The sequence below is a fragment of the Passer montanus genome, unplaced genomic scaffold (assembly GCF_014805655.1).
Source record: "Passer montanus isolate IOZ18808 unplaced genomic scaffold, ASM1480565v1 scaffold81, whole genome shotgun sequence".
NCBI classification, from domain to species: domain Eukaryota; kingdom Metazoa; phylum Chordata; class Aves; order Passeriformes; family Passeridae; genus Passer; species Passer montanus.
Genome location: NW_024373368.1, coordinates 562,741 through 590,130, shown reverse-complemented (window position 1 = coordinate 590,130; position 27,390 = coordinate 562,741). Strand labels below are relative to the sequence as shown.

The following is a 27,390-nucleotide window of genomic DNA, read 5'->3' as shown; positions in this document are numbered from 1 at the left end:
CTCAGCCCTGTGAGAGGACTTTACCTGCACTCCCTACTCAGTGTAGAAAAGGAAGGTGACCAAGCAGCCACCCCAGACCCAGCCATGGTGGCACCTCCCCAGAACCACAGGGACCACCACGGGTCAGCAGAGGTCACCGTCCCTTTCCTTCGGACCCTGGGAAATCCATCAGCCCCCCCAGCAGGCCGTGCTGCCTCTGCTCACACACTCCTGTTACCCTGTCTCAAATGATTTACAGTTGTTTCCGCTGTCTGGGCTCCTCCTCCTTGTTCTTGAGATAATTCCCAAGATTTCCATTTTGCCGGATTCCTGGCCTCTCCCTGAACTTACTCCCTTAGCTCTGTTTCTGCAGGAGGGGACCCTCCCTCGCCCTGTGGTGCAGCAGCTCCAGCTCTGCCCTCGCTGCTCTGCCTCCTCCTGTCCAAGAGTCACTGCACACCCTGCTCCAGCTGCAGCTGGCCCTTCAGAGACACCCACCACCAGCCTGCCTAACCAGCTCATTTGGGTCAGCACAGGCTGGAGAGCATTCAGAGGAGCAGCTCCAGCCACGAAACCCAAAGATGCAGTCCTCCAACAAAGTCCTCCAGAGCTGAAACGTTTGGCACGGGAGGGCAAGACTCAACAGCCAGCAGTGATTGGTTGACATCATTTCAAAAATAAGCACAGATGCCATCGGGCTCTAGGATGGATGAACTCAGGGGTGGGGAATGAGTTGGTCTTCAAGGTCATTTCCAACCCAAACCTTTCTAGGATTCTAGGAACTCTCAGCCCATGGTCATCATCACCCAACCCACTGACACCTTCCACTCCATTGCTCTCACTCCAAATCACTTCTCAGCTTGCTTTCCCTGCATGTGTGACATGGTCCAAGTCTGGTGATTCGGTTCCAGCTGGAACTGGCAAAGCTCAACTCAGGTTCAGCTCAGCTCAAGAAAATGATAATGGTTTGACCTCTTTGGCTTCACTCCCACAGGGACGCCCCTCAAATCCTCATTTGGGCAGGATGGGCAGGGGATGAAGCAGAACAGGGATTCTCCATCTCTCCTGCCAATGACAATCTGTTGGGCCCACATCAGAGCTGGGATTCGGGGATGTTCCTAAGAAAGGAAGGACTGGGCTCCAGGAAATACTGCAAGAGCCTGGGGATAAAACAAATAACAGTAATTGGGCACAGCAGCCTGTCCTCCTTCCTGAGTATCTATAGAGTTGGGAGTTGGTGGAGGAACTGCTTTTTAGGATTCAGATACCCAAACACCATCTCAGCCCTTGTGCAGACAGAGTTGAGGTGGCTTGACCTCACCAAAAGTCCAGAAGTGCTTTCACGTCATCAGGATGAACTCAACAGGTGAGGTCCAGACTGCCCTGGGATAAACAAAGATCCCTTGGAGAGCAGCCAGCTTTCCCGAAAGCACTGAGTCATCTTTTACAAGTCACAAGAAATCCTTTGTTTATTTATAGCCACTAATCCACTCATTAATTCCTGCTCCAGTGAAAGTTTGTACCTTATTACTGAGCTGGGCTTTACTGACTTCAACTTCCACCTCCTTGATCTCACCCAGCCTGTCCCTTGTTCTTCCCAGAAGGTGGCAGTCACTTCCCAAGATGTAGGAACGAAACCGGGGAGTCCCGGGGGGGAGATCTGGAGCGGGGCACAAGAGTGCTCTGGGCAGCCGGGCTGGTGGCAGGGCAGGTGGTCGGGGGGATTTGGGGACATGGTTGGGTGGCTCGCACTGAGCCACGGGACTGTGGGGCAGCCACACCTGGAATCCCGGGAGTGGCAGGGATGTGACCAGTGAATCACACTGTGTCCCAGGATGGGAACAGGGAGCTCCTGGGGTGGACCTGAGGACACTGAATCACGAGGGTGCTGTTCCACAAAGGACTCTGAGTCATGAGAGGCTGTTCCACGAAGGTGATGAGTTCCAGAGGTGCTGTCCCAGGAGGGACGCTGAGTCACCGGCCTGAGGTGTGCCAAGGTGTCAGTGATGTCATGGCACTGCCTGTGGGAATGGGAACAGGGAGGCAGCACCGGGGGAACTCACCTGGCTGTGAGAAGGGCTGTGAGGGACAGGAAATGAGTCCAGGAGGTGATGGGGTGTGACAGAGAAACAGGGGACATGTGGCGGGTGGGACCTGAGGCCTCTGGATATCTTGGATATGGTCAGGGTGGGAAATCCCTAGCCAGGGGGAAGGAGCAGGTGACAGTGGAGATAAGAAGGAACAAGACGGAAGGGGGACAAGGAGTGAGGTCCATGAGCTGGGGGTGTGGATGTCGTTTGTGGGGATGCTCAGAGGTGAGGAGGAGACTGAGCTCAGATGAGAACTGCAGCCAGAGCACACACTGTGAATGGAGCCACTGGCGTTTGGGGTGGGGATAAGGACAAATGGGAATGTCACCAGTGTGGGAGCACCATGCCCCTGTGACGGTGTGGAGCTGAGGGGCAGAGGGGGTGTGGAGCTCTGTGCACCAGGAGCACAAAGGGAGGGTGAAGTCCACACGCTGGGAGTTCAGGGAAAAGGAGCATCAAGGATTTGGGATGCAAGAGGGACGAAGCACCACGGACTGGAGTGTGGCAGGGAGGGGAGCATGGCACATTGCGGCTGCAGGGAGGATGGGATGCAGGCGACACACGTGCAGAGGCTGGGACTGATGCAGGAGCACAGCAGCCAGGGAACGTTCTCAGCACGGCAGGGACGTCCCTCTGCTGCTGGCCCCAGGCACCGGCCATGGGCAGTGCCCTCCGGGGTGACAGCCCCAGCCAGGGGATAGCCCAGGTCCCGGGGGCTCGTGGGCAGCGTGTCCCGCTGGAGGCAGCGCAGCCCTTCCCAGCCCCAGGAATCGGCTCCGGGCGCCGCTCCCGCCGCGCCGCCCGCTGCGGATTTACAGCTCAGCCCCTCCTTGCCACCTGGCAGGGCGGCGGGACCAGGCCGGGAGGGTTGGTGACAGCAGCCCCGGGCACCATCAGTCCCAGCAACGCCGAGATTGCAGACTCAGAAGTCGGGCAGGAGCTCAGCGAGCCAGGCGAGCTCATGCGTCTGAGCAGGGCTCAGGGGGCAAAATCCACGGTCCTTGAACACCAGGGGGATGGGGGTTAGGGGAGAAGTGGACAGACTCCAGTCACGTGTGGATGCTGACAAAGGAAATGCTCTGTCCCCTAAGGATGTGTGTGCAGAGCAATCCAGCCAGGGTGTGTGAAACCCCACCAGCCGCCCCGGGCCTGTCCTGCTGTCTGTCAGCTCCCCGGCCATGGAAAGATTACAGAATCCTTAAGGCTGGGGAAGCCCTCTGAGATCATCGAGTCCAACCATTCCCCCAGCACTGCCAAGGCCACCACTGCCCCATGTCCCCAAGTGCCACATCTGCAGGGCTGTTAAACCCCACGGGTATGGGGACTCTGCCACTGCCCTGGGCAGCTGTGCCAGGGCCTGACCACCCTTTCTGTGAAGAAATCTTTCCTAATATCCAACCTGAACCTCCCTCCTCCTTCCATCTCCCATGGAGGCTCTCCAGATCCCACCTGGCTGTCACCCCACGGGGTTTTCCTTCCCTGCTCTGCCCAATCCTGCTCCTAGCAGAGCATTCCACTTCCACTTTGTGCAGCTCAAGTTCCACCATGGGATGGCTGTCCATGCTTTCCCAGCTCAGGAAGAGAGCAGAGAGCTCAGGGGACCATGAAGGGCCCTTTTCCAGAGCTGGAAATATCTTGGGATGCCCTGAAGACATTCCCCAGTGCTGGTAGGCTCCTGCACCACCAAGAAACTGCAGTTAGGACAGATGCACAGAGATGCAGCTCATGACCCTGACAGCCTCCACTGACAGTTACCATGACTGTCCCCAAATTCCTTTGAGCCAGAAGCTGCCAAGTCCATGGTTATCTCCCTCCAAGCATCTAGGGACATCCACACCACAGCCGGACCCAGGGACTGTGTGGGCCACCCAGGAAGTCTCTGAGGCACACAAGGCCGTGGGACTGAGCATTCTGTCACTCCAGCCCGATGAAGAAGCTTAGGGACATTCCAACATCATTAGGATGTCCAGAGTGACAGCATCAGTCCCGCCCCAAGGGCCAAGGATGTGCCAGGGCTGCCCTGCACAGGCCCTGGGCCATGCCAGCCCACGTGCCCAGGGTACCAATGCCACCACACACTTTGCCTGGGCATCCAGGAAGGCTCAGAGGGGGGATCTGCAGGCAGGTTTGGTGCCAGGTGACATTGCCCACCCTGGAAATGTCTGGCCCAAACCCAGGACAGACCTGGGCTTTCCCAACTCCTGTCCCAGCTCGGTGGCAGGTTTGAAGGCAAGGGACCCTCCTAAACTACGCTTCCATCCCTGCAGCAGCTCCTTGGGGAGGGAGGGCAGGCAAGGCCACAGCAGAGATCTGTGGCTCAGCCCTGCCTTGGAGGCACATGTCCCCCCAGGTCCCTTTGAGGGGTGCTGGGGACACTCCATCAGGAGAGCTGAGCTGAGCTCCAGGGTCCCAGCACCCCATCAGGGCACAGACAGACCCCTGTCCCCAGGCAGGGGACAAGGACAGTGCCCCACAGAACTGCACTGTCCGAGAGGAACGTCCTGTGACCCAGTGGGAGCCCGCCAGCACCAGGCCACGTGTCAGGACAAAGTCCAGCCTCACGCCAGCACCGGCCATGGGACACTCCAACGTGCTGCCACCTCTGTCCCCCGCCCTCAGTGGGGACAGCCCAGGCCATCCGACGCTGGCAGCAGGTCCTGTGCAGACTGCAGCTGGGCCATGCTGGGTCCCTGCCAGCCCAGGGCCGTGGGGGTGGCACGGGGTGCAGGTGTTTGCACAGCTGTGCTGTGACACAGCCAGCCGGCCGCGGGAAGGGGGTGGGAAAAGCACCGGCAAATTCAGGGCTGGATGCGTGCGGGTCACGGCTGCAGAAGGCGAGGCCCGGTGGCCCTGGGGCAGCAGAGCAGGGACGGGGCTGCTGGCGGTGCATCCTGGCACTGCTTCGTAGAGGAAGGCTCCGTTAGTGGTGGAACCACGACGAGGCTGTGAGAGCCCTTGCTGGAGGCCACGAACCTCCCAGGCACGAGGGATAGCACTGGGCCCACGCTGGGGGCAGCAGGGGGACAAACGCCCGTGAGGGTGGCAGGAGCTGTCACAGGGCCGCAGCCGCAGCCCCCGGAGCCATCGCAGTGCCCCGGGCTGGGTGGGACGGTCCCTGCTGTCCCGGGCCGGCCCCAGCCCCGCGCTGTCCGCCGCCGCTCCCCCGGAATCCCCGCGGGGACCGCGGAGCCCGGCGCGGGTCCGTCCGCGGGCGGAGGGCTCCCTCTCCAGGCTCCCGGCTCCCTCTCCAGGCTCCCCGCTCCCTCTCCAGGCTCCCGGCTCCCCTCTCCAGGGTCCCGCTCCCTCTCCAGCATCCCCGCTCCCTCTCCAGGCTCCCGGCCGCACTGACCGCCGCGGGCTGGGCTGTCCCGCGTGTGACGCGACAGGGAGGGACAGAGGAGGTGGCGAGGCCACCAAGGCGGCCTCGGAGCGGTCACCGGCTCCGTCAGGGCACCGCGTTTTCTTCCCGTCATTAACTAGCAGGTGAATCCGCCACTAATTAGCGGCTGGATCCGTCTCTTTGGCTGCTGGGAACCGCCGGAGGCGATGGGCACAGCCGTGGCTTGTCCCAGAGCCTGTCCCTCGCCTCGCTGCCACGCCAAAGGCCGGGTAACGGGGCACTCCCGCAGTGACCGGGCAGGGAGAGCCCCTCCAGGGACAGCCAAGCTGGACACGGAATGTCACAACCCTTGGGCACCTGGATCAGGCGAATACTCCGGAGAATCGTCACCTGGAGGTGACATCCTGCCCCTGTCCGTGCATGGCGCGGGCTCTCAGGGCTGTTTGTGCTCTGAGCCCAACCCGAACGTGGCCCAGGCTGTGCGCTCACGGCACGGCTGGCGCTGCAAGGAGCCGCAGCCATCACCAAGCCCAGCTCCCGGCCCCTGGCAGGCTGTGCCTGCCTGCCCAGCCAGGCCCGCTGCTGGCCTCTGTCCCCGCGGGGCAGCGCGGAATGACCCCGGCCCGAGGGCGACAAGCAGGAGCTGCCCGGCCGAGGGTGGCCTCCTCGCCGGGGGCTGTCCCGCGCTGTCGCTGCCGCACAGCGCGACACGGCGGGCTCGGGTGGGGGCCCCACGGGTGACGGAGCGGAGCGAGGAGATGCGCACGCAGGATGGAGGTGACAGCGCAGCAGCGGGGCCGTGTGGGGCCGGGCAGGAGGTGACCTGTCCAGGACACTGTCCCCGCGCCCGGGACATGAGGGCCGCAATGGGAACTGACCCCAACGGCTGACAGAGCGGCAGAAACAGCGCTGCCGGGAGACAGCGGTAGCCCTGGGGCCCCTGGCGCCGCTCCCGCGGGGACTCGGTGTCACGCCCCTAGGGCACTTGAGGTCACATCGCAGGACCGGGCCGTGTGGCAGGGCACGGACAGACACCGCCCTGGGCCACCGGCCACCCCTCAGCGAGACCCCCCCGCTTCCTGGCGCACTTGGTCGCTCCCAACGCCCCGAGGGGCAGCTCCGGCGGCCAATGGAGCGCGGGGGCGTGGCCGGAGCGGGCGCCCCCAACCAATTGGCCGGCGCGGGGTCGCGCGTGCAGTGGGGCAGCCCTGGGCGGGGTCATTGTGGAAACGCGCGTTGGGGGCGTGTCCTGGGCGGGCCGAGAAGCCAATGAGGCACTGGGGGCGCGTCGCGGCGGGAGGCGGAGCCAATGGGCTTTGGGGGCGTGGCCGCAGCGGGGCCGCCGGCGCGGGTCAGTTGGCCCGGGCGGTGCCGAGCCGAGCCGGGCCGAGCCGAGGCGAGCCGGGCCGTGCCGGGATGGGGCTGCCGGCGGCGGTGCGGGACCGCGTGGCCGCGGTTCACCGGGGCTCGGCGCTGCCCGAACGGCTGCGGCTCTACGACGGCTGGGCCGCCCGCTACGAGCAGGTACCGGGGACAGGGAGGGAGCGGGAGCGCCGGGGGGCCTGGGCGTCCCCGCTGACCGCCGTGTCCCCGCAGGATGTGGCGGCTCTGGAGTACCGGGCACCGCATCTCGCCGCCGCCTCGCTCGCCTTCGCCTTCCCCGCGCCGCGTGCGGAGGCGCGGCTCCTCGACGTGGCCTGTGGCACCGGGCTGGTAGCGCGGGAGGTACGGGCGGGACGAGCCGGGGCAGCGGCCGGGAGTAACGGGATGGGGCGGGGGTGACGGTGCCTCTGTCCCCGCAGCTGCACCGGCGCGGGTTCCGCTGCCTGCACGGCGTGGACGGCAGCGCGGGGATGCTGGAGCGGGCGCGGAGCACCGGGCTCTACCAGGAGCTGCGGCTCTGCGTCCTGGGCCGGGAGCCGCTGCCCGCGCCCGCAGGTAACGGGAGGGGGCGGCCCCCGGACCCCTCGGTGACACCCCCGTGTCCCGCGGTGACGGGCGGGGAGCCCCGGAGGGTCCCCGGTGACGCCCCGTGCCCTCGCAGAGCACTACGACGCCGTGACGGTGGTGGGGGCCCTGGGCGAGGGGCAGGTGCCCAGCACGGTGCTGCCGGAGCTGCTGCGGGTCACCAAGCCGGGTAAGGGGGGCCGTTTCCCCTCCCCGCCGGGACCCCCGGGGTGCCGGGTGGGACACCGAGCCCGGGTGGATGTGGGTCACCCGCTGAGCGCTGGGCCCGTGGCACAGCTGGGACGCGGCCTTGTCCCCCTGCACGGGGTCCCTGACCCCGCCCGCTGCCAGCTCTGGGCAGCGGGACAAGGTGGGAGGTGGCAGTAAGGGCGCTGGTGTGTGACAGCCTGTGCTCAGGAGGGACATCCCGCCCATGCCCTGCCCGGCCCCCTGTGCCGCCCAGCTCTGCCTGCTGGCCGGCCCATCCTCTGCCTTGTCCGTGCCCTGTCTGTGCCCGTCCCCTGCCCCCTGACTCCTGGCAGGCTCTCGGTGCCTCCCCGTGTCCCCAGAGAGGGACACCCTGTGTCACTGTTACCTGTCTCCTGTCCCGCAGGCGGCTTCCTGTGCCTGACGACGAGGAGCAACCCCTCGAACCTGCGGTACAAGGCGGAGCTGGAGGCAGCGCTGGGGCAGCTGGAGCAGAGCGGAGCCTGGCAGAAGCTGCTGGCCCAGGAAGTGGAGTACTGGGAGAGGGCCACCACAGAGGAGGAGAGCACCCAGGGCACCGGCTACATCTCCGGGGTGGTCTACATCTACCAGAAGTGCCCTGTTCCCCACCTCGAGGAAGGCTGAGAGCTAGCATGCCTCTGGAGGGGGGATGAGCACTTGACCCTTTAATAAACTGAACCCAGTGACCCCCTCCTGCAGCAGGGCAGCTGCTGGGGGTGACAGTATTCTGGGGGAATTTCCCCATTCCCTTCCTCAGTTCCTCCTCACCAAGGTCTGGGCTTGGGGCCCTTGTCTGCTCCTCAGCACAGGAAGGGTCTCCTGGATTCACCAGGGTCTCCTGGCCACTGCCTTTAGCTCTGACATTTAGGCATTGAGCCCCCCACCTCAGCGTTCACTGTGATATCTCACAGACCCACATGGCTGTTCCAAGGCATGTCCAGTCTGGGATGTCTTCTCCCCACCTCACCCATCTCAGCACTCACGGTCAAAATCTGGATCCTTCTTCATCTCCTACCCCCGGAGTCTTTACCTGGGGATGGCTGGAGGTGGGTTCCCACCACTGTGTCCTGTGGCCTCCCATCCTCATCCTCCCTAGCGGCTGAGCCAGCCCTGAGGTGCAGCAGCCTCCACATCCAGAGTCAAAGCAGCAATGCCAAGGTGACTCCCAGCTGGAGAGGCTTTCCAAGTGCCACATCTGCCTTGCATCCCACAACAGCTGCTTGAATCTCATTTTCCCACGGCTTTGTAGTTAATGTCTGGGAGGGGAAATGAGTTTGGAAGGGATTTGGGGAGCTGGCAGCTGCTCTCCACCCAGGAGCCACCCAGCACTGCCTGCCCAGCCTGTTCCCCTAGCCCCTTGCTCGGCTGCCTTCACAATTCCTCCTCCACTGCTTCCTTGGGAAGTTTTTTACCCAAATCTCTTGCTGGAATATTTGGTTTCTTTTCATTCTTCCCTTCCCTCAGACCTGTTCCTGCTCATCCTGTTCCCATGTGCCTGGAGAAGCGGTTGCATCCTTCCCCTCCGGAGCTGTTCCTCAGTGTGAGGCAATGGCTGTGTCTGTCCCTGTTCCTTGCCCAGGACATCCCACATCTTCCACACTCACCCTCCCCATGGCTCTTGTCACCCTTCTGCTTTCTCCCCCTTGTTTTGGGGTCCCTGTACCCATCAGTAGCTGTCCTACTGCTCCCTCCCCATTTGTCTCCAACACTGTCCCCCGGGCAGCTGGGGATTGTGGCTGTCCCCAGCCCTGCATTTGCCTGTGCAACAAACCCCTCTCCCTGCTGTCTGTCTGCTGTGTGTTCTTCCCAGAGCAATGGGAATGTGCGCCCTCCAGGGTGGGTGGCCAGGAGCCTGGCAGAGGGGATTCAGCCTTTCTCTGGGGTCCCCTCCCAGTCCATGGGGGCTCAGAGCACCTGGTGTCCCCCCATGCCTCTCTTAGCTCTCAGCACCCCCTCCCTGCCTCAGTTTCCAGCTGCAGGGAATGCCAGGAGCACCCTGGCTGACTACTGCTGATACCATGGGAAGCTGGGGATGTTGCAGGTGCTGGAACACAGCAGCTGGCAGGGCACAGCACCCCCAGGACGCGTCACCATCCTCCCCACACCGCGCTGTTCAGAATGAGCCCAGGCAGCCTTGGTGGCACCAGGATGTTTATAGTCCCTGCCCTGGGGAAGGGCACATGTGGGGACCGTGCTGGGGGTCGGCCAGCATGGGGATGGGCAGGAGGAGGCAGTGCAGGGGCAGGGTGTGGCACGGGGATGCAGGACAGGGACAGTGGTGCTCTGCCTTGGGCTGGCACCTGGGCACAGTGGTTCACACGTAGTCCTTCATGGCATAGCCCATTGGGCCACAGGTTTTCACTGCCCTGTACTTCTTGGGGTAGGGGTCCTGCTGGGACTGGGATCCTGAGCAGCACAGGACGCCCCCACCAAAGAGCTGCAGGGCACTGGAGGCCCAGCCGATGTAGAGGGCAGCCCCCAGCTCTCTCTTGAGGGCCTCAGGCACCATGGGGTTGTAGAAGTTGCTGACGATGCTGTTGGCAGACCAGGAGACAGGAATGAGCAGCATGATGCTGGCCATGATGAAGATGACACCTGCCACAGCAGAGATCCTGCTCTTGGTGCCGTTGTCATCCACACAGCGGGTGCAGTCAGCTCCGGAGAGGGCGATGAAGAAGGCAAAGAGGGCCACGAAGATGGAGGTGACCACCAGGGCACGAGCAGCTTGCAGGTCAGAGGTGAGCTCCAGCAGGGAGTCGTAGGCCTTGCACTGCATCTGCCCCGTGCTCTCGTAGACGCAGTTCATCCACAGCCCTTCCCAGAACACCTGGGCTACCACGATGTTGGAGCCAATGAAGGCCGTCACCTTCCACATGGGCAGGGCACAGGTGAGGATGGAGCCCAGCCAGCCCAGCGTGGCCATGATCAGTCCTCCCATCTGCATTGTCATCATTGCCATCAACAGCTCCTGCGGGGACAGACATGAGAGTCACAGGCACAGGTCACAGCCAGGGACAGCCTGGGCTTCATCTGGTATGTCCTGCTCCCCACCAGGATGGGAATGGCTGCAGGACAGCATGGGGACATGGGTGACACAGGGACGCGAAGGAGACGGGGACATGAGTGGCGTGAGGTGGTGCTGCAGAACAGGATGGGGACACATGTGGCACTGAGGACCCAGGCCCCAAGCAGGCCAAGGTGCAGGAGTCCCCGTGTGTCACAATGTCCCTTACACTGTCCCCACAGCACAGCACAGCCTCTGCCATGGTCCCTTCCCAGGGCATGGCAAGTGTCAGGGAAGGCATGGATTTTGGGGAGCAGGATGGGGGGCTAGGTGTGCTCATCCCCCAGTGCTCCAGAGTGCAAACCCCTCACCCCACACTCACCCCATGTCCTGCCCTGGTGGCCATTCCCCAGTGCCCACTCCATGTCCCACTCCAGCACGGGTGCTCAGCCTCCCTGGCCACAAGCCTCGTGCCAGGGGCACAGGGGAGGGCACAGGGCACAGCAGGGAAGGCAGCCCCCCCCGCTCAGCACTGCCTGCTCCTGGTTTGGCTTCACCCTCACAGCCATCCTACAGTGCCCTTTGGACCCAAGAACTCCTCTTCAGGAGAAAAGGGAAATGGGTCAGAGCTCAGCTCTGCCCTGATCCCAGGTGTGGGGCTCAGCACCTTCTGCGATACCATCCCGGAGAAGCCCCAGGAGCAGCCCCAAGAGGGCGAACCCTGCTGAGGGGCTATGGGGTCACCACAGGTGGCATCCCTGGGAGAGGAGTGATTGGCACAGGGACACAGGCAGGGCACGCTGGCAGCTCCACCATGGTCACGTGTGACTGCTGTGGCCCTGGCTCAGCCCACATCCAGCTCAGCCCCTCACGGAGCAGAGTTCACCCATGGGTGCCCGTGCCGTGCTTGGCAGCTGGGACCAGCCAGGGTTTTATGGCCCAAGCTCAGCAGGTATCGGTTGTGCCTGGCACACCCTGCAGCTCTTGCCAGAGGTTTCACCATCATTTCCCCTGTCTCAGTTTTGGTTTCTCCAGACTCTCCTCTCCCGTTGTATCCCCACTCCTTACCCAGCATCTTTTGTCCCTCAGGAGCCTGATGGACACCCAGCACCAGCACTTTGCATCCCCCAGGCCATGAGAGACCCTTTGGGCCAAAATCACAGCCCCTCCCGCCGTGCTCCAGGCAGGCAGGGGCTGGGATGTGGGAGCCATCCCAGGCACCCTTCCCCAGCCAGCGGGACCTGGCCACACAAGACACTCAAAACAGGGTCTACGACCGCCTGCAGGGGGACAAGTGGTGACTCCACGGATCCCCAGGGATGCTCGACAGAGCATTGCGCTCACATTCCCATCTGGCCACCGGCACCACAGGGTTACAGGCGTATTTTCCACCATTCCCGTGCCCAGAGAACGGACTGAGGAGCTGGGAGCCCTCCAGCCCTCAGATGCAGATGAGACACCCAGAGCTAGGCGGAGTCACCCCCGTCCCCACAAACGCCGAGGTGGGAAGGATGCTGCTCCCCAGCCGAGCAGCACTCGCCGTGCCGGATGCGAGATAGGCAAAGCAGCCGGCGTTGCCCACGCCGCCCGCGGGGCGCTCCCAGCCCCGGCTGGGGGCACCGGGGCAGCGCGCCCCGGCCGGCGCCGCCGCCTTCTTCCTGCTCGGTGGGAAGATCGCGGCGGGACAGGCGTGGGACAGGCGTGGGACAGCCCTGACACCCCGTCCGGCGCCGCCAAGGCTTTGTGCCGTGGCAGCAGCCGCTGTCACGCCCGGGGCGGCCCGGGAGGGGAACGGCGAGGGACGCCAGGGCTGGAACAGGCGGCGGGATCTCAAGAGACTCCGAAGATCTGGGTGATCTTTCAGGAGGACAGGAGCCCAGGGCTCAGGAGCACCGGGTTGTCTCACCACCGAGGCGGGTGTTGGAGAGCGTAAAGAACACGAGGCACAGCGGGTCTGAGCAGCTGCCGTTTAATGCGGGAAGGCTGAACACGGGGAGGGACGGCAGCACAGCCAGGGGGAGACTGCACTCCCGGCCTCGGGAACCCCACTCTAGGGCGATGGATGGGGTCGGGTCCGGGAGTCGCCCCCCACCACGCGGGGGCACAGCCCCGCTCCGGTGCCGCCTCTCCGACCGGTTTTCCCAGCCCGGCCGCTGCCTTCCCACTCCCAGGATAATGATACCCCGCCCTGGGGAGCTGCCGCGAGAAATCACACTCCGTACGGCCGCTCCGAGCCCCGAAAGTAGGTCAAAGCCAAAAGTTAGAGAACAGGCAGGTGACAGCCCCTGTCACCCCTCAAGACCCTGCCGGGGTTTGCAGAACCGCTACGTCCCTGTGACCACGTGGGACAGGTTCGCTGTCCCTATCAGCACCGACACCGCCACCCACCGCGAGGGACAGACACGTCCCGGGGAGCTTCACGCGGGGAAAGAGAGCCCTGTGCCACCCGTGGGACGGGCTCCTGGGAGCTGTGTCACCACACGGCACACCCCGATACTGGGAGCCAGGAAATGCTCGGGGAGGAGAGCAGGTGATGTCTCGGAGAAGATGCCTCAGCTGGATGCTCCGGGGGGAGCACAACACCCACCGCGGACAGCCAGGACAGGATCTCCTTGTCCCCTGTCTTAACCGAGATTAGAGAACCGGCTTCAACCCCGGTGGAACAAAGGCGGCTCTGTCTGCCTTCCCTCGCACCGCCCCGGCGCCCGGCCGGTCCCAGCCCAGCCGGGGAGGTTGCGTGTCCCGGGAGGTCCCCGCGCCCCGCAGCGGCCGGGGGGGGTCCAGGCAGGCGCGGCGGCTCCTACACGTAGTTGCTGGCTGGCAGCGAGCGAGCAGCCGTGAACTTGGCAGAGTAGGGCTTCTCCCCACGGGGGGGGCAGGTGCAGCACAGGATCCCCCCCCCAAGCAGCAGGAGCGCCGAGGCTGCCCAGCCCACGTAGAGGGACGAGCCCAGGTCCCGCTTCTGCGAGTCAGAGACCAGTGGGTTGTAGAAGTCCTGGATGATGCTGTTGGCTGACCACGAGATGGGGATGAGGATGAGGATACCGGCGACGATGAAGATGATGCCGGAGAGGATCATGACCTTGGCTTTGGCGGTGTCATCCTCCACACAATTGGTGCATTTGCCGCCGGTGACGGCCAGCAGGGTGCCCAGGATGGCCAGGACGATGGCCACCACCACCATGGCACGGGCGGCTTGCAGGTCCTGTGGCAGGGCCAGCAGCGAGTCATAGACCTTGCACTGCATCTGCCCCGTGCTCTGCACCACGCAGCTCATCCACAGCCCTTCCCAGACGATCTGCGCCACCACGATGTTGTTCCCGACGAAGGCTGTCTCCCGCCACATGGGCAGCGCGCAGCAGAGGATGGAGGCCAACCAGCCGATGACGGAGAGGGCGATGCCCAGCACCTGCATGCCCATGGAGGCCATCGCTCGCTGCCTGCTTCCCTGCCCGCCTCCCGCCGCGCAGTGCCGGCTGCTGGGACCATGGCAGGCATTATATGCCTTTGCCGAGGGAGGAGCGCCGCCGCAGCCGCCGGCCTGCCGCCGGCACCGGACGGAGGGGTAGAACCAGTTTCCCGGGATTCTTCCACTTGTATTTCTCCCTGCAGCAACGACACTTAATATCCCGGTTGCTCCCACGGAGGAGGACACAGGGGACTGGGATCAGGCCACCCAGGTGCAGGAGTGCATCCCATTGCTGTGGGCAGGCGGGACATGCCCAGGGCAGCGCTGGGACTCAGCCCGGGATGCTAAAGGGCAAGAGCTGGTGCCCAGACACCAGGATATCTCTGCCATCCCTGCCTGAACCTTCTGCTCCATCACTTGGAGGGGGTCCCTTCACACCTTCATGCCTCAACTTCCCTCCAGCTCATAGTGACTGCTCCAGCATCAGCCCAGCCTCTGGCCCCCCATGGCCCCATGCCAGGGGAGGAGCACATTGTTCCCTCCGGCTGCTGGGCTCCTTGCCCGGCAGGACACAAGCGGCTCTTGTTTGCTCCTTTGGCGTCCGTACCAGCAACTTCCAGCCCTCCATTAGGCCTCGGGCAGGAGGTGCCACCGCCCAGACCCACAAACCGGTTGGAGCAGCTGCCATTTCCCCACAAAGGAGAGACGGCACTGCCTGGGGCATCAGGGGGGCAGACCCCAAACCCAGCTCATCTGTGCTCCAGTGGCAAGCCAGGGTTCACACAGCCAGCCTCTGTCCCAGCTCTGCCCATGTCCCACTGCCTGCGTGATGGGGTTGGGCTGTGAGGGGCAGATGTGGCCTCAAGCTGTCCCAGAGCCATACCCACTGATCCCACTGATCATACCCAGAGCCACACCTACTGATCCCAGTGCTGATGCCAATATCAGTGCCAACACTGATGCCATGCTGATGCTGACCTGTCCTCTTTTAATCCATGACTCCCATACAGGGTCCCCAGCTGCTCCCTCCAAGCTCCTGCACAGGCACAGCATGACACCAGACACATGGCACAGACAGACAGATGGACATTGCACTGTTTCATCACCCTAGCTTAATCCCAGGCCCCTGGAAAAGATAAGAAGCACCGAGATAGTCTTAGTTTTCCCGAGCACTGGGGTTACCATCACAATCCAACCATTTGTGCTTATTTTTTGGTGTGACAGACTGGAGCTGCTACTGCTCCTGCCAGGATGTCCCTGGGCATCATGTCCCATTGTAGTGGGACAAGCCTGGTGGCCCACACACTGTGGTGCCAGGAGGATGCTTGGGGACACCCATGTCTCACAGCAGACCCCAGCCTAAGGAGATGGTCACGGTCCTGCCTGCCTGACCTGTGCCAGAGGAGCTGCCCAGGCTCTGTCCCTCTGTCCTGCTGGAACACCCGCATTGCTCACATACCAGTGTGTCTACCCTGCGGCCAGAACCTTGTGGTCAAGGGCTCCCTTTAATCTACAAGGCTCCGGAGCATCCCTGCCGGGGCCAGACTCTGCCTGAGGCTTTCAGCCTGCTGTAACCACCACATTATTTGGGGTTGGAGAGAGGCACACGCCCACGTGTGTGTGGCTCACAGCGGCCGTGTCCCCGCAGGCACGTGGGGACATGTCTCTGGGCTGGGGACAAATGGCAAGGTGGGGACAGGGACTCCCCCGCGCACGGAGCATCAAAGCTTGAGCTGTTCACACTCCCCCTCGGAGGCAGAGCAGGCGCCAGCACAGCCTCTGACAGCCAATTACTGTAATTAATGCTGGAACGTGACATATATTCCACCTGCCAGCTGCCACGCAGGGGCAGCCCCCGTGCCCTTCCCCGCATTCCCAAGTGACACACCCACCCGGACAGCACTGCCAGACAGCAGGACAGACAGACACCGGCTTGGCATGGAGGAGCAGCAGCTGATCCCAGAGCCCTTGGAGCCTGAGGATGGTGGTGCAGCACAGGAGGGACCACCAAGCATGTCAGGACATGCCATTCAGGACAACCATTCCACAGACACCAGCCCCACACAGACACCAGCCCCACAGCCCTGTCCCACTGCTCATTCCCAGTGCATCCTGTAGGACCCCAGTCCCAGATTTTCTCCAGTGTCACCTGCAAGGAGCCATGGCACAGGCACGTCCTGGTGGGACCACAGCCCACGTGCTCAGCAGGAAGCTTCTCCACCCCAAAACAGGCTGCTCAACACATGCAACCCATCCTGAGCTTTCACCACCGAGCACTTGCCCCAGCACCCAGACAGGAGTGGATGCCCTGCCCCAAATGCAGTGGGATTTGAAGGACATGTAGGAGCCTGGGTTCCCATCCCTGTTACACTGCACTAAGAGGGTTTGTGAGGGCAGAGCTTCCATTCAGGTACATCCATCAGGAAACACCTTCTGACACTTTTCCTGGGTTCACCAGCATGGGGACACACTGCAGCCCCTCAGCTGGGCAGTGAGGCCATTCCCAGCAGGAAGGTGACATTAAATGCAGTGTCACCACAATGTCAGGCACTGCTGGGTGCACAGCAGAGGCTGTCTCACCCTGGTCTTGCTCAGTGTAGAGGCCACCTCACAGGGAGAGGGCTTGGGGCATGAATCTCCTGCCAAAAAGGGCTTGGGGACATCCCCACTCGGGACATGGGTGTCAGCCCCACCTCACATATCGCACACCACTGAGGCAAGAGCCCCTCATCCCCCAGGACCCACACATGGACCCACCAACCTGCCTACCTCAAGGTCCCAAAGAGGCAGGTGAGACTCGCCAGCAAACGATGATCCACTGGGATCTCTGGCTTCACATCTGCCAAGCAAGGCACGTCCAACAACCCTCCCACACAGCCTGTGAGGAGCGGGGCAGCTTCTCCTCTCCGGAGGCTGAGGATTAGTTACCAACAGCCCAGAGACTGAATGTTCCCAAAAAACATCCTTGCCCAACTTAAATCCCTCTGACGGACTCAAAAATGCACAGTCAGGCTGTTTATCGCTAGGGGAAAGCAAAGTCTTATCGGGAGGGGAGCTGCGCGCCGGGACCTGCGGGGTCCCTGCAGGGAGAGAAGGGACCTTCGGCCTGAAGTCGCTCTGAAAGTCAAAACTCCGTCCAGTTTCTATGCAACAAGCGGCTCCCAACAGGGAAAACACCCCTAAGCGCTGCCAAGGTGGTTGGCGAAGGGATGGGGGAGATGATGGGTCAGGAAGGGGGTCAGTGGGGATGTCCCCACTGGCGATGCTCGGAAGAAGCGGGATGCCACGGCAAAGCCTAGGGAAGACGATCGGATCTGTCGGGGTGGGGATGCCCCAGGCACGGTCCAGCATTCCGCAGCCCCCTGACACATCCCGCTGGTCCGTGCGCCCCGCCGCCCGCAGCCCCCGTGTGCCGCAGCCACCTCCCCGCCCCGCCGGCAGACAGAGCTGCCATTGATGCTCGGAGCCGCCTCACCTGCTCCCGCCGCGCCGAAGGGGCTGCAACAATGGGCTGCCTGTGTGCCCTGGCCGGGGCAGAGCCAGCAGCCCCGCGCCTGAAATATAAGCAGCCGAGGCGGCATTTACCGCCCCGGCCCCGCTCCCCCGGGGGAAAAGCGCCGGCACTCCCGACCGCAGCGGCGGGGAACACCCCAGCCCGCCGCACACGTGAGCGGGACGCGGCCCCGCCGCGCCCGGGGCGGTTTCTGCCGTCACCTCCTGCGCACCCCCGGGGGGCTGCAGGCTGCATGGATGGGGGATGCTGCAGGGGTGTCCCCCCTGTCAGCGCAGGTGTCCTTCCTCTGGGGCCGCCAAACCAGTGATGCTCCCGTGACCTTTGGGCCTGACATTTGTCTGGGGTCTTTGCATCACAGTGGAGCAAACCTGTCCCCGTGTCACCACAGAGTTCTTGCAGCCATCACACTTTGTCCCCATCCCGAGGGACTTGGATACTCCTCATCCCTCCCCAGCTGTGTGGAAGTGCAGAGGGACTGCAGCGGGGAGGGAGATGCAGCAGCTGGGATGGGGGTGCTCTCAGGAATCCCCCAGGGATGCTGGTCCTGCTCAGCTCCTCACTAAACACCAGTGAGCTGGTTTGCTCACCACAAGAATGTGTCCTGCCGGGGGTGACCAGCACCCCGAAACCCCGGTGATTTGCCCCTTCCTCTGTCGTGAGTCAGGCGGCGGCAGCTGCCCCAGGCCGGCATGACACTGGACACAGCCTGTACTTTGGGCAATTTGGGATGACAAAGTGGGGACGCCGCGTGTGGGGCTCTGATTGCAGGGTCGGGGGCTGCGGTGTTTCACTGCCCTGTCCCACCCCAGCTCTGCCCCAGTAGCTCCTATCCCATATACCAGCCTCAAGAATGCCACTCTGTCCCACAGCCCTACCTAGAATACCCTCCCTGTCCCATATCCCTATCCAAAGGCATCCCTCTCTGCTACCTCCCATTCCTACATGGGTTATCTCCCCTGCCCCATGCCCTGCTATTGAGTATTCCCATTGTTCCACAGACCTGGGGGTATAGCCCTTCCCTTATTCTTGTGCCCCACAGCCCTGTCTGGGGTGCCAACCCTCCTCCCCAGAGCCCTGTCTGGGGTATAACCCTGCCCTAAAGTCCTGCCTGGGGCATCCCCACACCCTACAGCCCTGCCTGGGGTCCCCTCCTGGCCCAGAGCCCTGCAGGGGAGCCCCTGCCCACAGCCCCACAGCCTCATGTGCACTGTGTGAGGGTGTGTATGTGTGCACCTGTACCAGCACCATCCACCTCTGCCTCTGTGTGAGTCTGAATCTGCATGTGTGTGTCTGTCTGAATCTATGTGTCCGCGAGTCTCTGTGTGTCTGGAAATCTGTTGGGGTGTGTGTGTGTGTCTGTCAGTCAATATGTTTGTCCGTCTCCATGAGTCTGTGTGTCCAAGTCTGTTGCTGTGTGTCCATGTGTCCATGCGTTTCTGTGCGCAGCTGCATGCCGGGGCGCTGCGGCCAGCAGAGGGTGTGGGTGTGTGTGTCTGTGTGTCTGTGTGTCTGTGTGTCTGTGTGTGCACCTGTACCCATTTGTGTGTGTGTGTGTGTGTCTGTGTGTGTGCCTGTACCTCTGTGTGTGTGTGTGCGGCTGTACCTGTGTGTGCCTGTACCTGTGTGTTTCTGTACCTGTGTCTGTGTCTGTACCTGTGTGTGTGTGCGCCTGTACCTGTCTCTGTACGTGTGTGTGTGCCTGTCTGTGTCTCTGCGCCTGTACCTCTGTGTGTGTGCGTCTGTACCTGTATGTGTGTGTGTGTGTGTGTGTGTGTGTGCGCCTGTACCTGTCTCTGTGTGTGCATGTGTGTGTGTACCTGTGGTGTCTGTGTGTCTGTGTGTCTGTGTGTCTGTGTGTCTGTGTGTGTGTGTATGCGCCTGTACCTGTCTGTGTGTGTGCATGTGTGTACCTGTCTCTCTGTGTCTGTGTGCCTGTACCTGTGTGTGTGTGTGCCTGTACCTGTGTGTATGTACCTGTGTGCGTCTGTACCTGTGTGTGTGTGTGTGTGTGTGCGCCTGAACCTGCCTGTGTGTGTGTATGTGCATGTGCGTGTGTACCTGTCTGTGTGTCTGTCTGTCTGTGTGTGTGTTCACCTGCGCACCCGTCGCTCCCGCCCCCCGGGGCCGCGGGCACTCCCCTGCCTGCACACGTGGGGCCCTCGGCAGCCTGGCCCCCGCCCTCTGCCCGCCGCTGGCAGCCCGTGGGGCTGGCCCTGTGACAGCGCTGGACCGTGGACACTCAGGCCGAGGCGCCCCCGAGGGCCGGGACCCCCAGCGCCCCCAGCAGCAAGGGCACAGAACCCTGGGGGCTGCTTGCATGCGCTGGGTCAGCCCTGGGTACCCCCAGCTGGCTGTGGGGATTTTGGTGCCCTCGGGGAGTGATCACAGTACAGTGGGGTAGCAGAAGCTCACCCAGCCAAGTACAGGGTATTTTGGGGGTGCCATCGGTTGGCAGAGGCTGGATATGGGGGTACTGGGGTGTCACAGCATGGTGGAGGTGAGAAAAGGGGTGCTGCAGGGGGCTGGAGGTCAAGTGGGGTAGATATGGGGTGCTGGGGTGACATGGGGTGACAACAGCTGCCCCAGGTATATACTGGGTATCAGGGTGCTGTGGGGTGACCCTGCTGGCTATGGGGGTTCAGAGTACTGCAGGGTAATAGAAGGTGACCCACCAGCTACCGGGTATCAGAGTACTCTGTGGCTCCCAAATCCAACCCCTCTGGCTATGGGGTGTTGGGATACTCTGGGGGCACCCAACTCCAACCCCTCTGGCTGTGGGATGTCAGGGTACTCTGGGGTACAGCCAGGCAGTTGCAGGGCCGCCCCCATCCCAGCTGCACGGCACCAGCTGCCAGCATCCCACCGCGCTCTTGAGTAGTTAATAAGTTGTAGAGGAGATTTTTGGAGCAGGCAGGGAACAGGTAGGAGCAAGCCTGTGTCCAGCAACCACATTCCTGGGGGAGGGGGACTGGAAGCACTGGCACTACCCCCAGCATGCAAGGCTGGGGGAGGAAACATGCACCCCACAGCCATGGGGCTGTTGCTGCCAGGTCTGAAGAGATTGCTCACGCCTTGGGATATTTTTCCCTTGCCAGGTGCCAGCTCAGGTTGTCAGGGTGATGCTGCCGCGGTGGTTACGTGCATTATCTGCTTCCTTCAAGGTCACAAGACTTGTGCAGGATGAGTAAAGATATTTATCAGTCAGTCAGAGGATCTCTGACTGAGCTCCCAGCCCAGCAGGGTGGGAACAGGAGGGGCCAGGCTGGAGGGGTTCCTGCTGGGCCAGGAGCACCTGCAGGTCCCCTGGAATGGTGACACAAACCTCATGGGATGGCGGAGGGGTTGCACTTTGCACGGTGATGCAAAGGTGCCCAACACTCACGGAACCCCAGTTAAACGTGATCACCGACAACACTACAGAAATCAACAAACCCTGACCTGCCACATTTTCTCCATGGAGGAAAGGTGAGCCCTTGGGACTTCCAGGTCCACAGAAGGGGTTTGATGGGAATGAGCGTGGTGGTAGTGCTTCCCGATACCCATCGGCCGAAACCAGGGGATGGCTGTGGCAGGTGGCGTTTCTCCTCCTCCCGCCCTTCTCTGGTTACTCGGCGCCATCTCTGCAAACAAAGGGGAGGGTGTGGGACACAGGTGACGGTGACGGAGGAGCAGAGAGGAGCGTCCAGCAGCCAGCACTGAAACCCCACCCCGGGGCCAGCCCGTATAAATAGCACTGCGCACAGGTGTAAGCCGATCCCCCGGCTGCGAGCGGCGGCGGGTGGCAGCGACGTCTAGGTCCGTGGGTTCTTCTCCGCCATCGCCTGGAGCGCGTCACTGAACCGTCCACCATGTCGATGGGGCTGGAGATCGGCGGCGTGGCCTTGTCCGTGCTGGGTTGGCTGTGCAGCATCATCTGCTGCGCGTTGCCCATGTGGAAGGTGTCGGCCTTCATCGGCAACAACATCGTGACGGCCCAGATCCTCTGGGAAGGGCTGTGGATGAACTGCGTGGTGCAGAGCACGGGGCAGATGCAGTGCAAGGTCTATGACTCCATGCTGGCGCTCCCTCAGGACCTGCAAGCCGCCCGTGCCCTGCTGGTGGTGGCCATTATCTTGGCCGTCCTGGGCTTAATGGTGGCCATCGTGGGCGCCCAGTGCACCCGCTGCGTGGAGGATGAGAGCACCAAAGCCAAGATCACCATCGTCTCCGGCGTCATCTTCCTCCTCTCTGGTGTCATGACCCTCATCCCTGTCTGCTGGTCGGCCAACACCATCATCCGGGATTTCTACAACCCGCTGGTGATCGAAGCGCAGAAGCGGGAGCTGGGCACCTCGCTCTACGTGGGCTGGGCAGCCTCCGCACTCCTGCTGCTGGGGGGGGGCCTGCTCTGCTGCTCCTGCCCCCCCAAAGACGACAGGTACCCCACGGGCAAGGTGGCCTACTCCGCCCCACGCTCCGCCGTCACCAGCTACGACAAGAGGAACTATGTCTGAGCCCCCCCAGGGTCCCCCGGCACCCCTCGATATCCCCCACCCCACCCACCCACCCTGGGACCCTCATTGCCCTCCGTGGGTGGCAGCGCCGGGGCGGGGCGGGGGGGCGCGAAGGAGGGGACGGGGACGGCCGCGGGGTCAGGGCCAGGCTGTGTAAATAGAGACAGTTTCGGTTAAACACGAGGCAGTTTCGGGTCGGCGGGAGAAGCGGCACGCGGCGAGGTCCTGCCGTGCCCATGGGGCAGGATGAGGACGGGATGGGGAGGGGGCCCCCGCTGTGTGCCCCATCGCTGCTGGCCCGGCACGTCTGTCCCTGTTACGCGTGGTCTGTACCGGTTACATTTGTCAATAAACGTGTCCTGTTTTGGTACCCGAGTGTCCCTGCGATGTGCTGCACGATCGAGGTGGGCACCGGGAGGGAGAACACGGCGGTCCAGCCCCCCAAGGCACCCTGCACGCCCTGCTACGCGGGCACCCGTGCGGCACCGGGCTGGGACAGAGGGCTCAGCCGCAGGCGTCCCTGCTCGGGGGGAGCCCGTTGTCCCCCTGCGTTGCAGGGGCAGCTCTCCGGGAGCGGTCGGGGCGGGAGGCAGCGGAGGAGCCGCTGGATGCCGCAGGGACACTCCCTACCGCAGTCCAAAGTCTGGGGCCGCCGGGGGGGCCGCCAGGCGCTTCCCTCGCCGGGAGCCGCGCTGGGGCGAGGCCGCCCTGCTCGGCCGCTCCCTCCCGCCCGCCGCCACGCTCCAGCGGCCAGGGACAAAGGGGCAAGAGCCGCCGCAGGTGCGCGGGGCCGGTCCTGGGGAAAGCGAGGCCGGGGGCGGCGAGTGCGGAGCTGAGCCGGCGGGTCCCGCTGTGCCTGCGGGCGGCAGCGGGCGAAGGGGCCCTGCGGTCCCGCAGCCCGCCGCCGCCGCCGCCCGCTCCGTGGCCACGTAAGGGCCCGGCCGCGCGCGGGGCTGGGCGGGGGCGGCGGGAGCGGTCCCGGGAAGGGTCCCGGGGGGTAACCCGCGAGCGGGGGCGTGGCCGCCACGAGGGAGCTGGCCACGCCTCCCTCAAGCCACGCCCCTTGCACCGATGTTCCACACACGGGTGGTGACCTGCTGGCCACGCCCCCTTGCCACGCCCCCTCCCCGCCTGCCCTTGGCCCAGCCCGGGCCGCGCTCTCACGGAATGCCAGGCTGGGCTGGGCCGGGCCGGGCCGGGCCGGGCCGGGCTGGGCTGGGCTGGGCTGGAAGGGACCGCGGGGGGTCCCTGGTGCCAGCTCCCAGCTCAGGCAGGGCCATCCCAGAGCACAGGGCACAGCATTGTGCCCAGAGGGCTCTGCAGGATCCCCGCTGAGGAGACTCCAGCCCCTCCCTGGGCAGCCTGTTCAGGGCTGGGCAGTGCCCAGGGCAGAAGTTCTGCCTCCTGGGCAGGGGCAGCTCCTGGGCTCCGGCCCTGCCCGTGGCTCTGGTGCCACTGCTGGGCCTGGAGCAGAGCCTGGGCCCTGCTCTGCCCTCCCTGCACACAGGGACAGCCAGGGCTGAGGGCCCCTCTCAGCTGGGACTCCTTCCAGGCTGAGCAGCCCCAGCTCCCTCAGCCTTTCCTGGGCACCGAGATGCTCCAGGCCCTCCTCATCCTCCCAGCCTGAGCTGGCCCCGCTCCAGGAGCTCTGTGTCTTCCTTTTCCTGAGGAGCCCAGGACTGGACACAATCCTCCAAATGTGCCTCACCAGGGCTGGGCAGAGGGGCAAGGCTCACTTCCCCCCTGCACCTCTGGGCCATACCCCATTCCTGTCTCCCTGCAGTGCAGTGCCCCTGACCCATGTGGAGGTGGAGGGTCGCAGGGATCAGCCACCCCTCGTCCTGCTCCACGGGCTCTTTGGCAGCCACAGCAACTTTCAGACAGTGGCCAAGGCACTGGTGCGCCGCGGCAGTGGCAAGGTGAGACCCAGGGCGTGGGGGAGGCACAGCACACAGGGAGGGGTCCAGGGTCGTGTGGGGCAGTGCCTGGGGTGACACACTGCTTCTGCCCAGGCAGGTGCTGACAGTGGACGCCCGGAACCATGGCAGCAGCCCCCACAGCCCCGTGATGACGTATGAAGCGATGAGCCTGGACGTGCAGCACCTCCTGAGCCGCCTGGGCATCACCAAATGCATCCTCATAGGACACAGCATGGGGGGCAAGACAGCCATGACACTGGCCTTGCAGCGGGTCAGCAGCATGGGGGTGGGAGTGGGGTCACAGGCTCAGGAAGTTCTGGGGGGACTGTAGGAAGAGGATAGCACCTTCTGAGACTGTTCATCGGGGCCAGCTTTGCCCCCAGCTCCACAGGGACTTGTCTGTATCAGGGTGGGGGTGTAAGCCAGGCTATGGGAGCAGGATCAAATCTATGTCCACCAGCCCATGCTCTGCCCTGTCCTTCCAGCACTGATTGTGAGGGAGCTTGGAGATCTGTGCCGAGGACAGCGACTCTGGGAAGCGCACATGGACGTCTCTACTGAGACAGGAGGGAGCAAAGAGCCTCCAGGGAATCTGACTGGGAGTGGAGCCCTGTGCCTACTCCCATTGGAGAGATCTCGGGAGATCCTGGCATCTGATCCACTCTGCTTGTTTCTCCAGCCAGACCTGGTGGAACGCCTCATCTCTGTAGACATTAGTCCTGGCTCAACCGCCCCTGTGTCCGAATTCTCTGCCTACATCTCGGCCATGAAGGAGGTGAAGGTCCCAGCGGGGCTGTCCCGCTCGGCAGCACGCCAGCTGGCAGATGACCAGCTGCAGCCCGTGGTCAAGGTAGGAAATCCCGTGGGAGATGGGGAGGAGGGAGGGTGCCAGGACATCCTGTTTTGTTGCTCTTACTGAAGAGCACACGATCCCCTTCCATGGCAGCTCCCACAGCTGAGACAGTTCCTCCTCACCAACCTGGTGGAGGTGGAGGGCTGCTACGTGTGGCGGGTGAACCTGGAGGCTATTTCCCGGCACCTGGCAGATATCATGAACTTCCCCGCCTTCCAAAAGCCATATCCTGGTCCTGCACTCTTCTTGGGAGGGTCCGACTCGCCCTATATCAGGTGAGACTGGAGAGAAGCGGTTCCAGGTCTGTGGTTTGACCTTTTGTGCTCTTTGCAGCTGCCAAGAGTGGGAGGAGCTCCCAGCATGGGGAAGGTCCTGAGCAAGGGCAGTTCCTCCAGCAGCCAGTGACACCGACACACTGGAGCGAGGGGGAACCTGGGAGCCCTCTGGGCTTTCCCAGCAGGAAAGGAGTCATATCTGGGATCATCCTCTGCTTGGGAAGGGTGAGGGAAGACACCAGGAGGGACCTCTGATCATAGTATGTTCCCTTGTCCTGCAGCTCCAGAGACTACCCAGAGATCCAACGTCTCTTCCCCAAGGCAGAGATCCAGTACATTAAAGGAGCAGGCCACATAGTCCATCAGGATAAATTTGAAGAATTCATCACTGCTGTCCTCAATTTCCTGCCACAGCTGTAGCACTGGGGACCAGGGTTTCTGCAGGGACCATGTGGGTCCTGAGGAGCTCTGGACAGTGATGCAGGGCTTGGGCTGAGGATGGGCTCAGCTGGGACTGGCTGCCCTCACTGCAGTCTGATCCTGCCTGCACGACCTTCTCCCATCCTGATTCTTCTGCAGCCAGAGCAGAGAGGTACCTGCATCCTGCTGAGATCTCCTGGCACCTCTCAGGGACATGGGGTGCCATTGGCTCAGGACACTGTCCTGCTTGCACAGGGGTGTCAGGCATATGGAGGGGACAGGAGAGCCCTCTTCTTTTCCTGCTGCCAGACTCTTCCATGGATCTGGCTGTGACTTTGCAGAATGTGCAATAAAGCTGAATCCATGCCAAGGCAGAACAGGGGTTGGATGTGGCCATGGTGGGCAGGGCATGTGTGGGGGGCATAGGAGGGGGTTCTCAGTTGGAAGCAGGGATGCTGGTGGGAGGTGACAGCTGGACTGGGCCCTGATGTGACATGCTGTGGGAGCAGTGCACATGAGACACAGCTTTGAGGATCTTTCTTGGCTTCCAGGGGAAATTGCATCATTGCTCTTGGAATCTGCCTCCCGAGCAAGGAGCATGTTTGCCCAGGCTGTCCCAAAGGCAGGTGTCACTTCATCCCTGAGCTCCTGACAATTTCTTCCCTCCTACCTACTCTGCATCCTCCTGCAGTATAACACCCACCCACCATGGGCTGGAGGCAGAGGAGCAGGGTGTCTGCTGCAAAAATCCCTTTATTGGACAACTGGTAAAGCTGGGGACAGGGTAGAAGTGACTATGGGGGTGACAAATCATCTCTGTCACAACTGGGGACACACTGCGTGTGCAGACAGTAGAGAGAGACATTAATTATCTCTGCTTTTGTTGCTCCAGAGCCAGGTGTCTGCTGCTCCCTGGGATGAATCTGCTTAATTTGGGGTGGCCCCAAAAGGGAGGGAGGGCAGAAGACTGAGGATGTTTTATTCCAGGTCTGGCTGTAGTTGCCTAGCAGAGCAGGCACCAGGGACTGCTTTGGAGATTTGCTTTGTTTCTGCAGAGCTGTTCTTGTCCTCTCCTCTCCTCTCCTCTCCTCTCCAGCTGGGCTACATTGGCCTTGAGTTTTCTGCTATATCACCCTCAAATTCAAACACTTTTGCTCTCTGTGTATTACTTTTTTCCTGTGAAGAATGTCAGACCAATAAGCTCCAGAGTCACAACTACTGAAAGTAGTTCCTTGGGTGCCACCAGCCAGCTGGGGGTGGGGTCTGGCCCCAGCTATCAGCACACAAGACCTTTGGACTAAGCCATAAGCTCTGGAGCCCAGGATCGGTGGGGGATTTCTCCCCACTCCTTCCTGCTGGCCAGGTACCAGGTTTGGGGCACAGACAAAAGGAAGCTACAAGGTGCAAGGTGAAGAGTCTCACCATGGCAGGAGATCAGTGGCCTGAGGAGAGGTAGAGCTTTCTAGAGGTAGAGCAACATTTGTAGTCCATTCTTGTGATGGCATCTGCTGAGAGAGCATAGGGAAGCATTGCTGGACCTGGGGTGAGAGAGACAGCAGGGAGAAATGAGAGCAGCTCTGTTCCTGCATGGGAAGGGTTCAGGGAATTCAAGAGACATCCCAAGGGCACGTCCAGGCATATGTCCGATGGCAGGAGGGATGCCATGGGCTGCACTGACTCACTGGGCTCTATGCCTGTCAAGTGTCAGGGTGCTGATGCCTCCAGAGATCCAGCTGAGTCCCCAGGCCCCTTTCTGACAGCCTGCTCCCGAGGAGCCTGCCAAGAAAAGACCTGTTGACCTGGGGTGAGAGAGACAGCAGGGAGAAATGAGAGCAGCTCTGTTCCTGCATGGGAAGGGTTCAGGGAATTCAAGAGACATCCCAAGGGCACGTCCAGGCATATGTCTGATGGCAGGAGGG

At 62.5% G+C, this 27,390-nt stretch overlaps 5 protein-coding genes across 7 annotated transcripts; 3 read left to right on the top strand and 2 right to left on the bottom strand.

Annotated features, from left to right (window-relative positions):
- The first annotated feature begins 6,765 nt into the window (after nucleotides 1-6,765).
- METTL27 (methyltransferase like 27) lies at nucleotides 6,766-9,368 on the top strand. Its single transcript, XM_039732974.1, has 5 exons — nucleotides 6,766-6,933; nucleotides 7,006-7,134; nucleotides 7,212-7,347; nucleotides 7,454-7,546; nucleotides 7,970-9,368. Exons 1-5 carry the CDS (start codon nucleotides 6,826-6,828, stop codon nucleotides 8,206-8,208), a joined length of 705 nt encoding a protein of 234 aa, XP_039588908.1. The 5' UTR covers nucleotides 6,766-6,825; the 3' UTR covers nucleotides 8,209-9,368.
- Nucleotides 9,369-9,733: 365 nt separating this feature from the next.
- On the bottom strand, nucleotides 9,734-17,583 carry LOC120513438 (claudin-3-like). The gene is made up of 2 exons (XM_039732900.1): nucleotides 17,473-17,583; nucleotides 9,734-10,552 (listed from the first exon to the last, which is right to left on the bottom strand). Exon 2 carries the CDS (start codon nucleotides 10,541-10,543, stop codon nucleotides 9,899-9,901), a length of 645 nt encoding a protein of 214 aa, XP_039588834.1. The 5' UTR covers nucleotides 10,544-10,552; nucleotides 17,473-17,583; the 3' UTR covers nucleotides 9,734-9,898.
- Nucleotides 13,005-14,018, bottom strand: LOC120513437 (claudin-4-like). 2 transcript variants are annotated; one of them, XM_039732897.1, is made up of 2 exons: nucleotides 13,466-14,018; nucleotides 13,005-13,216 (listed from the first exon to the last, which is right to left on the bottom strand). In XM_039732897.1, the coding sequence occupies exons 1-2, from the start codon at nucleotides 14,016-14,018 to the stop codon at nucleotides 13,062-13,064; spliced, it is 708 nt and encodes a 235-aa protein (XP_039588831.1). In that variant the 3' UTR covers nucleotides 13,005-13,061. The 2 variants fall into 2 exon arrangements, with proteins under 2 accessions (XP_039588831.1, XP_039588832.1); XM_039732898.1 differs by lacking the exon at nucleotides 13,005-13,216 and having other exon boundaries at nucleotides 13,389-14,018.
- A 3,190-nt stretch (nucleotides 17,584-20,773) lies between the features above and the next one.
- Nucleotides 20,774-22,374, top strand: CLDN3 (claudin 3). Its single transcript, XM_039732947.1, has one exon. The coding sequence runs from the start codon at nucleotides 21,360-21,362 to the stop codon at nucleotides 22,002-22,004; it is 645 nt and encodes a 214-aa protein (XP_039588881.1). The 5' UTR covers nucleotides 20,774-21,359; the 3' UTR covers nucleotides 22,005-22,374.
- A 519-nt stretch (nucleotides 22,375-22,893) lies between these two features.
- On the top strand, nucleotides 22,894-26,372 carry ABHD11 (abhydrolase domain containing 11). Of its 2 annotated transcripts, XM_039732945.1 has the most exons (6): nucleotides 22,894-22,933; nucleotides 23,788-23,923; nucleotides 24,017-24,194; nucleotides 24,603-24,773; nucleotides 24,870-25,051; nucleotides 25,333-26,372. In XM_039732945.1, the coding sequence occupies exons 2-6, from the start codon at nucleotides 23,805-23,807 to the stop codon at nucleotides 25,469-25,471; spliced, it is 789 nt and encodes a 262-aa protein (XP_039588879.1). In that variant the 5' UTR covers nucleotides 22,894-22,933; nucleotides 23,788-23,804; the 3' UTR covers nucleotides 25,472-26,372. The 2 variants fall into 2 exon arrangements, with proteins under 2 accessions (XP_039588879.1, XP_039588878.1); XM_039732944.1 differs by lacking the exon at nucleotides 22,894-22,933 and having other exon boundaries at nucleotides 23,575-23,923; nucleotides 24,021-24,194; nucleotides 25,333-26,371.
- The last annotated feature ends 1,018 nt before the right edge of the window (nucleotides 26,373-27,390 follow it).

Bases quoted from the DNA above. Each gene is read 5' to 3' on its own strand.
- LOC120513438 (XM_039732900.1), bottom strand. From the start codon at position 10,543: ATGGCAATGATGACAATGCAGATGGGAGGACTGATCATGGCCACGCTG.
- LOC120513437 (XM_039732897.1), bottom strand. From the start codon at position 14,018: ATGGCCTCCATGGGCATGCAGGTGCTGGGCATCGCCCTCTCCGTCATC. The intron at 13,217-13,465 runs GCCCCCCCCGTG...CTCTAATCTCGG, and splicing joins GGGGATCCTGTGCTGCACCT to TTAAGACAGGGGACAAGGAG.
- METTL27 (XM_039732974.1), top strand. From the start codon at position 6,826: ATGGGGCTGCCGGCGGCGGTGCGGGACCGCGTGGCCGCGGTTCACCGG. The intron at 6,934-7,005 runs GTACCGGGGACA...GTGTCCCCGCAG, and splicing joins GGGCCGCCCGCTACGAGCAG to GATGTGGCGGCTCTGGAGTA. The intron at 7,348-7,453 runs GTAACGGGAGGG...GTGCCCTCGCAG, and splicing joins GCCGCTGCCCGCGCCCGCAG to AGCACTACGACGCCGTGACG.
- ABHD11 (XM_039732944.1), top strand. From the start codon at position 23,702: ATGTGCCTCACCAGGGCTGGGCAGAGGGGCAAGGCTCACTTCCCCCCT. The intron at 23,924-24,020 runs GTGAGACCCAGG...CTGCCCAGGCAG, and splicing joins TGCGCCGCGGCAGTGGCAAG to GTGCTGACAGTGGACGCCCG. The intron at 25,052-25,332 runs GTGAGACTGGAG...CTTGTCCTGCAG, and splicing joins TCCGACTCGCCCTATATCAG to CTCCAGAGACTACCCAGAGA.
- CLDN3 (XM_039732947.1), top strand. From the start codon at position 21,360: ATGTCGATGGGGCTGGAGATCGGCGGCGTGGCCTTGTCCGTGCTGGGT.